The 12,038-nt window shown below is 40.6% G+C and overlaps 1 protein-coding gene across 5 annotated transcripts in view; it reads left to right on the top strand.

The window, feature by feature from the left end:
- SMYD3 (SET and MYND domain containing 3) overlaps positions 1 to 12,038 on the top strand; it is a 633,600-nt gene that overhangs the window by 560,402 nt on the left and 61,160 nt on the right. For all 5 annotated transcript variants that reach the window (XM_037895368.2, XM_043543386.1, XM_037895370.2 and 2 more), the window contains 2 exons: positions 5,662 to 5,749; positions 11,206 to 11,380. In XM_037895368.2, coding sequence (XP_037751296.1) covers positions 5,662 to 5,749; positions 11,206 to 11,380 — 263 coding nt within the window. The remainder of the gene's footprint in view (positions 1 to 5,661; positions 5,750 to 11,205; positions 11,381 to 12,038) is intronic.

The following is a 12,038-nucleotide window of genomic DNA, read 5'->3' as shown; positions in this document are numbered from 1 at the left end:
GAACGATCACGTCCCGCGATCTGCTGGCAATGCCCCTACTTATACACCCCAAAACGCCATTGGCCTTTTTGGCAACAAGGGCACACTGTTGACTCAGATGTCAGATGTCCTGAATAACGGTCAGAGACATGGAATATTGCTTGCTCTGCATCTGTCTACCTATCTCTTTTATCTTGAAAAAAGAAAAAATACAATCTTAATTTCTGAGTTTTTGTCTCTAGTTTTACATTCCTGTGGTTTTTTTACATGAAGAAATCCTCAGCAACTTCATTCCTGGGGAGAGAAGATTTTGACAGGTGTGTTGGGTGGGTAGGCAGAATGGTGGTGAGAGACTGGTGTGTTTGTGAATGTGACAAGGGGGTTGAGTGTCCCTGACTGACTGAGATCAGGCTGCTTTGGTCAGGGGAGAGGTGACTGGTGTTTCTCATAGCAGGCCATGTGGGCTGTGTTTTAACACTCAAAATTTTAAATGTGATTCTAGTAGAAACAGTAATTGATTTAGTAAGTAGGTGTGCTAACAGCATTACACATCACCTATAACAATGATAGTGCTTGGAGTGAACGGGCTAGGGAGCACTTTGGCAAAGGGTGAGAAAGTGAGTGGCAAAGGAGAGTGAAAAGAAGGAGGTGGGGAGTAAGATGAGAGAAAGAAGACAAGAGAAGGAGGTCAAAGACAACAGGGGAGGAAGAGAAAATCAGAGCATAGAAGACAATATGTATCCTGTACCCAGAGACAACACTGCTCTCTAGTTGAGAGAAACCACTTTCAGGAATTATTAAGGCACCAAGAGGTAGCAGAAATGACAGGACAGATGTTGACTCGTGCGACCTGTGGAAAAAATTGGAGCATGTCCCATACCTATGGTGAATGGTGTCTATCGATACCTAATACCAACTTTCTGTGATATGTTTGCATAGTGCGTAACACCATGGGGCTAGGACCTCTAGGTATGACCACAATACAAAGAAATCATCATCATCAAATGTTTCCCCCTCTTTCTTCAGTGTTGTCCCCTTGTTCTTGTTATCGGTGGTCTCAGCTCCACTTCAACAATTGTGGCTAAAAGAACCCTGCACTGGGAAGAGACTGTGATGGCTTATGACAGCAGACTGTTTTCATGAGCATTTTCAGTGAACACAGCTGGGCACACCCACTTACAAGTTCCTTACATTTAAATTGATGATGAATATCTATCTACACACTTACAACCTCAAGCTTCACAGTTGCTCAGGAAGATAACTGGATTTACAAGCAGGGTATTCTAAAGGAAAAACAACAAACAATGCTGTCCTGATTTACAATCTGTAGGACTCATAATGTTCAAGCAAATGCATAAGGGATTTGCTAGTCCTGAGTTCTCAAATCCTTTATGGAACTGTACATCTGCCTCAGCTAGGGAAGGAAAAAAACCCAGAGTTTTACCAAAAGAAAATGCTGCTTATAATAGTATTACACATTCCTCTGTACACTACTCACTGTAAACAGTGTGAACTGCCAAATTAATTTGAAGGGTAAAATCCTGCCCTTTTGTAGTTATACACAAGAACCTTTGAGTTTTAATTACCTAAAGTGAGTTGGGGGAAATGTCTGAAATAGCACAGTATCCTCTCTTTTGGGGTATCAGGGTTTACCACTGCTCAAGACCATTTAGGAGGGATTTAGGTTGGGGCTCGTTTTACTACAAAAGCCAAGTTAGGCTCTGGGAAAGAACATATTTTGAACTGGAAAACTATTGAAAGGGTAGGCAGTCCACTCAAAGTACCAGAGATATTCTGGGTGGAGACCATGAATCCTCAGGCACCCTGCAGTTAGAAAGCTGCACACTGCTGCCAAAGTTATCCACAAGGAGGGATGAAGGAGGGGAAAAATGCAGAGCTTTCTTGTGCCTTCAGCAGGACAGAGGTTTTACTGTAACATCTTAGTCACCATCCAGGAGACAAGCTAAGGGCTAAATTTGGGGGCATCCCCTATGCACTGGGAAGTGAGGAAGGTGCAGGGATCTTCTTTCTCAAGATAGCTATTCGGGGTAAGCTACAACACAGATCTTGGGTTCCCTTGACTACTGGATCGGGGGCTCAAGTAGCATGCCCAGTGGTACTTCATGACTTCAAGGGAATGTGGCCAATCATACTGGCGGTGTTACCAGGTCTGTGTTACCCTATTCTCCTGCTGGCATGTGGCAACAAGCATACTGTAGGACCAGGACGTACTGCAACAGCAAGGGCCATTGCTCAGTGCGCTCCTTCTCTCAGAACCTTTCCACTCAACGTATCCGCTTGCACTTCCCTCATCAGCACACCTCCACATGTGAAACATGAATCTGTCAATGTGCCGGCCTCATCCGCTGGAAGTTCGTCGTGTATCCCTGTGATGCAGTTAATTATTTTTTCAGAACAACACTGGATCCAAATAATCAAATCAATTTGTTCTTTTGAAGACTAAACCCTTGTGTTGAACACCAGTATTGCCAGTGGGGGAAATAATTAGACTGGTGTCACTAAACTTTCATTGTTGTTCAAAGGCTGCTGACTTTGCTACAGGGTGGGTTCTCCATTTCAACAGATGAAAAGATACGTTCCTCTTTACGGCTGGCAACTGCACACCTGGAGGTTTGGCTGGGAACATGCTCTGAAGAGTCACTTTGAATGGATTATTTCATGGACATTTAGATCTTGTTACTGCCATGCTCTTAGATGAAATTAAACAGTTTGGCGTAACTATTAATCATTTCAATTATTTTTTATAATTCCTACTCCAAGGCAGCTTTGTATTTTTAGCTGTCTTAGTCATATCACATGGCCAAGATTTTCAGAGCAAAGTCTAAGTCAGTGAAAGAAACAACTTACTGGGAAAAGCTTATTAGCCTGTAAGCCAGAAGTATTTTCACAGTGATCACTCAGTCATTTTGCTGCTTCCGATTGACTGCCTTTATTGAAGGGGTAGCCAGAATCCCCTGGGCAAAGTCCTACAGAAAAGGACAGAAAAAAATCTGTCCTGTCTGAAGTTTGGAACTAGCAACAAAAATATAGGAAGAATCCTCTTCCAAGAATCAAGGATGTTTAATGAGCTAAATCTTTACCTAAGCAAGTCCCCCAACAGCCTAATCCTGAGAACAAAGGCAAATCTCCCACTGAAGTAGTGATGTAAATCTTGAAGTCTTTATCAGGGCCAGAACTCCCTCCACACCACAGGCGCCTGGGGATGGTGGTCAAGGCCATGCCTCCAGCCCCCTCTAGTGTGATGTGTGCACAGGGTGCAGTTTCTGTGCTCCACCAAACACAGTGCCTGTGATTGTCTTGCAGGGGACATACAGCGTGGGGAGACTCTTTGTATCCTTGTGTCCCATGCTGCTGTGTAAGGGCTAGGGAAAATCTGATTCGATGTCCCTGCAGCTTGCGTCTTGAGATGCTGGAAGAGAGGCATGCGGCAAGAAAAGCAACTCCCAATAGGTCTAAGAAGGTGCAAGTTAAAATCCTACCTTGACATATGCTTTAAACTTATACCATCCATCAGTCCCACAACATGTAAATTAACCCCCTTAACGCTGCCTTGTATCTGTGGAGTGACCTGTAATTTCCTGTACACCATTTTACTCTCACCTCTAAATCTGGCCCAGTGCTTGTTATTCCACTGGTCTCTGAGCACTTGGTTGTAGGTGTATCAGCCTGGATTTTAACACAATGCATATACGTATATAGCAAGGCGACTACTGTGTTTGGGCAAGTGGCTGAGTTACAGTGGCTGTGGGAATTTCCTCCTTTTTGTTCATGTAATCCCCATCCCCCACCTTAATTTTGCGGTCATGTATTATTTAATTTTATGGGCCAAATTTTGTTTTCATTTATAGCAGTGAAAATCAGTGGACCAACTCTGGATTTACAAAGGCAATCAGTGAGCACCATCAGGCCCAATATTCAGGACAGTTTGTCAGACCAAGTTCAGCCTTGTTGTAAGCAATGCAATGCCATAAAAATCAGTGGCGTTATATCAAGGTTGAATTTGAGTCATTCAGTGTAAGTCTGGTACAAAACTTAACACGGTTAGGCCTGTACTATTAGCTATGCTAACATGGCTACAGCAACATGAGCTCTTCTGTCCCAACTTTGACCCTTTTCCTTTCTGGTGGCAGATTTAGCCATGTACAAAATTATTTCCAGGTGAGCTTTTTTTAATCGGAGAACTGGTTTTTGCATTTGCAAATTGCAATAAGGTAATGCTGCCCTCTTCATACCTTTCTGATGCAGAATGTTACAGAATTGTAAGACAGCTGAGACCAATTCTGATTTAACCATCTCTTGGACAATGCAAGAGTCCAACGGTTTTGTTGGACAGAGTGAAAGACATAACTGCAAAATTAAACATGAAAGTGAGCACATGTGCCCTGCAAATATTTTCTGTTATTTTGAATTTACAATCATTAATTTTCTTCTCCGATTTCTCTCCATTTATGTAGTGCAAGAGAGACATAGATTTTAAACTTCTCAACAGCAGCGTTCTTGTAGTACCCATGGCGTGTGTATTGGCTCAAAAGTGCTTCGCTAGCTCCTTATACCCAATTTCTTTCATGTAATCATTTTCCCCAGAGGGCTGTTTTTGAGATTATTTGAAATATTTGGAAATAAGTACAATTTATACTTCTGTAACAGCTTTCATCTGAGGGTACCAAAGCCTTTTGCAAAAGTGGGTATTATTCTCCCCATTTTACAGCTGGAGAAATTGAAGCACAATTGGGTTAAAAGCACTTTTGGAAATGCCACCAACTGTGTTCGAGACACCTAAATATCTTTAAAAAATCTGGCTCTAAGTGACTTCCCTAAAGTTACGCAGTAAGTCACTAGCAGAGTTGTCTCCTCATGTCCAGTCCCTTACTGTCACCATTAAGCATTGTGCCTCCATACACTGCAATATGGAAGAGTGATGTGAAAATGTGACTGTTGATATGGTTTACCAGCAGGAACGGGGATAACTGTGATTTACGCCCCTCGCGTCCCCCCCGCCCCCCGTAACCTTTTCTGAGCAGCAAACTAATTCACCGGACTCGCGCTTATAATTTGAATGTTGAATGAAGCTAAGCTCTTTCTGCTTGCAAACTATCTGTGCTGAGCTTATAGTTTTATTGAAGTCATTCAAAATTATTAGCCGAGTCATTTCTACACATAGTTTTGTGTGTCTATAGACTGTTAGTGAGAAGTTCTTTGTGAGTAGCTGATATCTGAACTGTTTGGTTTGTTTTTATAGGAAACACGAGACATGCTATTGCTTCTATTCCCTGCTCAGATGATCATAATTCTTAGAATCAGCTTTCTGGTCTGCAAACTCACTGCTTATGAATTCAAAATTCACCTTCCTTGATATGTTCTAATATTCCTTAACATTTTCATTATCCTTGAACATTCCAGTGAGTAATCTCATTCATTAGAAAATTCATGGAAACCAAATACAGAGGAGACACAAACACAGGCCAACAGTGAATTCCATTATTCATTCCAGATATTATTTGGGGGAAAATGTTTTGATACACGGGCCCAACACTCTTTGTGCCAGTGTAATCTTTTATAACCCTTTGTTCATCATTATGGTATGTTCTTACATATTCAGAGTCAACTCTGTTTTTCTTATCAAGCGCTTTTGTTTCTTGCTTTTGTTTTCTGTCAAAACAGGATGTTGACATGCTGGCAGGTGAAGAGAAAGCCTGGAAAGAAATCAAAGATGCTGTAACTAAAGTGGGAGACCCAAGGTCACAAGAAGGTATCCTTTCAGTGACAGTCAATGGCAAATTAATCTTCCTTGCTTTTACTAACAATCCATAGTGCCCACCTTGTAAGTTTTTGCACCCCATTTGGGGTAGAAAACATTTTTTATTTAATCTTCCCTTTTTTCTTTTTTTTTTAACGTACTCTGCATTCATTTGAATTGTAAACCAAATAATATTTTAATTGTACCAATGATTATGTAATTTTAGGGTTCTTAGCATATAATCTCGTCATGGCAGGGACTGTCTACCTCTTTGTACAGCACTTACGTGGCCTTGATCCTAAGCAGAGCCTCTAGGCACTACCCTAATATAATCCATGAGTCATTATAATACTCAAAGCAATTGTTAAGCCAAAACTTAATGAGACTGCCTTGTACTAATAAATCATGCTAAGGCATAATGGCAGCCTTGTAAGCGTTTAAAGACCATCAAAATGACCAAGAAACGTTGCGTAAGAGAAACAAAGATTTTTGTAGCTAACGATAGGCATATTGGTCTGTATTCCTCCGTGCACTTACTCCATTTATTTCAGTGGAGTTACACCGGCCATGAATTTGGCTCATGAACTGTGGCAGGATGACTTGCTGTTTTCTGGCATCTTGGTACAGCTCTAGAGCTACATAGGTCAGAATCTCTGAGCGCTCCATTTTGGCCCTGCAAAAAAAGTTGTTTGTTTAGAGATGTCCTAGGCTGGAAAAGAGCAGATCAGTTTTGTACCATTATTTTCCAGAGAAGCTGACCTCCATTTGCCAAAACATAGGATTTTCTTCTAATTAGAGAAACCAATTTATTAGCACAAAGAACGGTCACTAAGTTTTTGATAAAAGAAAAGGAGTACTTGTGGCACCTTAGAGACTAACCAGTTTATTTGAGCATGAGCTTTCGTGAGCTACAGCTCACTTCATCGGATGCATAGCATATCGTGGAAACTGCAGAAGACATTATATACACACAGAGACCATGAAACAAAACTTCCTCCCACCCCACTCTCCTGCTGGTAACAGCTTATCTAAAGTGATCATCAAGTAGAGCCATTTCCAGCACAAATCCAGGTTTTCTCACCCTTCCCCCCCCCCCCCACACACATACAAACTCACTCTCTTTGAAACCTCTCTTTATAATGCGCATGATAATCAAGGTGGGTCATTTCCAGCACTAATCCAGGTTTTCTCACCCCCCCCCCCACCCCCCTCCAAAAACCACACACACAAACTCACTCTCCTGCTGGCAATAGCTCATCTTACAATGTGCACACAGTTCTGGCACGTTTGCTCACATAGTACCTTGATTTCAGTGGGATTACTTATCTAATAAGGTACGACTCAGTGTAAATTAGAGTGGGTTCTTAGTCTTCCTTTGGCTTGAGGGAAATGGAAGACCACATAGTCATTGTAAAAGCTGTCTCTGATTTTTCCATAGTTCACTATTCAGATGCCATTAGTGAATTCAAGCATAGAATAATGTGACTGTGTCTTTGGCCCTGATTTTTAGCCAGAATTGAATCAGACCTTTGATAGTGCAGGCATAATTTTAGACATACAATTTAATGTGGATGCTAAATTGTTGGTTCATCTAGTTGCTTGTGTAATTAAAACTATTTAAATGCTTAAAAAGTGCAGCCAGGGTATACGTGTCTAAACGGGTGCAATTGCAGGTGAAATTAAATGTGCCTGAATTTAATTGTAAAAGCAAAATTGTACATGCAAAATAAAATTGTTGGCCATTTTGAAAATTTAGGCGATCAGTTCTGACCTTTTGCTGGGGTCATGAACCAAAATTATTCATTTGAGCTGACATGTTGGTATTTAAAAATGTAACTGAAATTGCCGTAGCAAAAGGTGTCAGGAATGCAGCCGATGAAGTGAGCTGCAGCTCACGAAAGCTTATGCTCAAATAAATTTGTTAGTCTCTAAGGTGCCACAAGTACTCCTTTTCTTTTTGCGGATACAGACTAACACGGCTGCTACTCTGAAAGGACCGTCTTAGAAAAGCAATTACAGCTGTTGATTTATGTGATTTTTCTCTTGGGGATGTGCCACCTGAAATGTTTCATCTCTCCTCTCATCAAGTCCCCGTGTTGCAGCAGTGTAAAATTTTGTCTTCTGCAATATCGGAAGACAGGGCTTGACAGATACCTTTGTCCATTCACCAATAGTTAGTAGGAAACTTTCCCTGCAGAGTGGGGCATTTACCCATCAATTTCTGCAAATGTTACACTTTCTTTTCAAACAAACAAGGGAGTTTTTAGAATTTAGGGTTGGGAAAGTTAGCACCTTCCAAATCTGCACAGAGAGAGCCTTAAACAACAAATGTCCCTTATTCATGATTAAGCACCCAAACAGAGCAGTGAAGGCTGAGCACATGGCAATGGGGAAATGGGGAAGAGGGAATCCTTCTCTATCCCAGATCACGGCACAATGGCTGTGACTCAAGCCTAAGTTACAACTGGAACAGCTAATTTCTCCATAGCACTCGAACTGCTGACTGCAGGTTCTCTAGCTTGTGATTATGTACCTTACCAGCCAGAATTTGGCCTCAAGAGGTTTGGAATATTACACTTTTCATATTAGATGCTACAGAATGTATGAAACAATATCTTGAGACATGAAAACATCTTGACTGATGCTGAACATCAGCTAAGATGTTGAACTCTCTGGAGTGTCAGTGCTTTATGCTTACTACAAACATTTTATCAAGTGAAAATAATCTTGCTTTCTCCTGTTCATCGATCCTTAATCAGCCATAAAGAATACAGTGATGTATGCCTGAGAGAGAAAGATTCAGAGTATATCTTCACTAGCAACGTTAAAGTGCTCCCGCGGCCCCAGCGCTGGGAGAGAGCTCTCCCGGCGCTGTAAAAAACCCACCTCCACGAGGGGATTTGCTCCTGGTGCTGGTGCACTGTCTACACTGCCACGTTACAGCACTGAAACTTGCAGCGCTCAGGGGGTGTTTTTTCACCCCCCTGAGCGAGAAAGTTGCTGCGCTGTAAAGTGGCAGTGTAGACAAGGCCTAAGGTACATATCTGAAATGACTGTATATGGCCTTTAAAAAGAGTTTTTATAAAGGATTCTATAATTCTATATTAAATTAATATCATTATTAATATTACGCTAATCTTTTCTCGACAGGCGTAGTGTAAGAATTCTTGTCAAATTACTGTTTGCTATACCTGTTTTATAGTTACTCTTTTTAATTAACATTTCAATATAGTTCCTGAATTGTGTGTGAGAAATCAATATTCATAAACCACATCATTGCTGGCAAATAAAATAATGATAAGTTTCTTCCCTAATAAAATGCTTTCCATCTAAGGGTCTCAAAACACATAACAAACAATTAATTTAACCTCACAGTAACTGTGCCTTATAGGTGAGTATTATTGATCCTGATTCAGCAAAGCACTTAGGCATGTTGTTAAATTTAAGTACATGAGTGTTCCCATGGTCAGGTAAAACTCATTCCCTCACCCTGGGAGTACTCATGGCGTGCTTGAGTGCTTTGCTGGATTGGGGCCTGTGCTACTTTTCAGCATTGGCATGAGTGTGGACCTATGACCCCCGTGACCTGATTTTAGGGGAGTTTGTTTTGCAAGATTAAACTATACATTATGTGCTAAGCAATGCTAAAATGATTTAAATAGTAAAAATGGAAGCCATTAAAGCTGTTACGACAGTAGGGAAACAAAATGTATACATATTAATATTTAAATAGGCTTTATGCAATAGGTTTGAGGCCTGTAGGCCTGAAGGTTAGCATGAATGCTTGACATTCATAAGATTTAGAAATATATAGCTTTTGATAAATAAGTAAACCAACAGAAGAACCAAAAGAAGTTTAAAATAGTAGATTTGGGGGATTATAAGTATGTGTAATCAGGGAGCTAAGTGCACTGATGTATCAAGACCGCTGGGAAGCGTATTGACTAAAGTATTTTGTGTAAGCAGCTCGAACCCGAATTATGGTTCCTTGGAATCCCACACATGGACAGGGCTTGAGTCTTGATCAAACATTGTCCCAGATATGCATGGGTGTAAGGGAAAAGGTGTATAAAAATGGTGTTTGCTTGACCCTAGTTGAGCACATGGGGGTTGACAAGAAGATGCAAGCTGGACTGTCACCTCCCCTCATAATGTACTCCACTGACTACTTTCTTCTGTATTTGTTTTCAGTGGTCTCTAGGAGTTTGTGAATGTGATAACACTACCAGCTCTTTATGTTGTGTGTATCTTTTTCTGGAACTGCATTAATACTTTGGCTTATTTGGGTTTTAAATTAAGTCTTCAAGTCTATATTTATGTTACTCACCAACCTCACTTATTATAAAAGCTTTATGTCTCCACCTGAGTAAAGAACCTGTCATTAGTGACATGTGCAATTTGCCCTCTGAATTAATCAAAGGCTACATGAGGTTAAATAAATTGTGAAGCACTTTGAGATTCTTGGATGGAAAGTGCTATATAAGTGCACAGTATTATTATTTCGTTTGCCAGGGCATATATTAGTATATATGACCTCAGTGGGATTGCTCACATGCTGAAGCTAAGAATATGCCTAAGTGCTTTACTGGATCAAGGCCATAGTATCCATTTTACAGATGAAAAAGCTGAAAACTAGGTCTGATTCTCTTTTTGCTTTTACATGGGCTTTACGCTAGTGTAAGTCCATTAACTCTCAAGGAGTTATTTGTGATTTACACCAGTGTAAGTGAAAGGAGAATAGGTTAAGTAACTTTAATACATGGTGAAGATCAGAGTGGTTTGCAATAGTGAATGCCTCATTCATTTGAATGTGAACCCCAATTCACTTTTCTTCTCTCCCCAGCATACAAAAGAACCTGCTTGTATTGGAGATTGAAATATTCTTTCTCACCAAGATCCTTAAACCTAAGCAACAATCAGACAGTGGAACTGCAATGTTTTCTCTGTTATCCATGAAACCTGCAGTGCTGCTTCTCTGACACAGCCAATTAGATCACTGACAAAACCTTGCTCTCCAGAGCTGTTTCAAATAAAACGAAAATTAGGTATCTGCAGGCTCAGTTTTAATTTCACAAGAACACTGAAGAAATCACTGCAACTAGGAAAGGTGTTTAAGAAAATAATAATGTTTCAAATAGCCAAAGAATAATGGTAGCTGGGTTTTGCTTCAGCTATGTATTAAAATAATAATAATAATATATCCTCTCATCTTGTCACCTTTCCTTTACTCCTTACCACTCAAAATGCAGCCTTTGTTAGAAGATGGTTTGTTTACTGTAAACAAAATTTAGTTACCTGAGGTACCACTTATGTTTTTTTAAGTATGTTTTCAAGAGTTGAAACAGAGCCTGGAATAATGGGATCTCTTTTATCTTATGCCCCATGGCTCTTATTCCTTGCTAACAACATTGAAACTTGTATTTTTTGTTTGATGAAGAAGATGAATCCTTAACTAAGGTTAATAACAGAGTGGGAGCAGGTTCTGGCAATGTGCCAGGCTCTTCTAAATAACAATGCAGATCGTCTTCCAGACACAAACATCTATCTGCTGAAAATGCTTGACTGCGCCATGGATGCCTGTATTAATCTCAGACGTTGGGGGGAAGCCTTGCTTTATGGCAAAAGGACTCTAAAACCATACAGGTAAGAGCTGTGATGACTGTGGTTTGTTCAAGTGTCCTACAGGGATGGTCTGTTTATTAAAGTTAGAATTTTTCCCCCCTGGAGACCATTCAATTAAGGCTTATCACTGTTATTCCTGAAAGTGCTTTGGTGCACACCTTCAACCACAATTTCCCAGTGTGCTTTCTGGATTAGCATATGAAATAAAATATCCATTCTGCTTGGATAGTCAATAGAGCAGGATGTGAAATATTAATGGAAACCACAATAGCAGCTCTGATTATCCACAGTAGCCGTTGTCAACATCTGATCTTTTTATAAGCACATCACACCCATCATTCCATCACCAAAAAATCACTTGTTGGTAGAGACTATTACTGTGGGAGCTCCTGTGTTTGAAATTGAGGGTGGGAGTGTGTCTGTGGGGCAGTCAGGTACAGTGTGTAGAGTTCACAGACTGCGATAGAATTAATGTAAATTAATTAGTATGAAGTGTGAAGACAATAGTAATGAATAGCCCAATGTTTAAGAACATAAGAATGGCCATACTGGGTCAGACCAAAGGTCCATCCAGCCTAGTATCCAGTCTACTGACAGTGGCCAATGCCAGGTGCCCCAGAGGGAGTGAACCTAACAGGTAATGATCTAGTGATCTCTCTCCTGCCATCCATCTCAACCC

Source organism: Chelonia mydas, chromosome 3, assembly GCF_015237465.2.
Source record: "Chelonia mydas isolate rCheMyd1 chromosome 3, rCheMyd1.pri.v2, whole genome shotgun sequence".
Lineage (NCBI taxonomy): Eukaryota > Metazoa > Chordata > Testudines > Cheloniidae > Chelonia > Chelonia mydas.
Note: the sequence above shows the minus strand (reverse complement) of the source record. Positions and strands in the feature narration are given on the sequence as shown.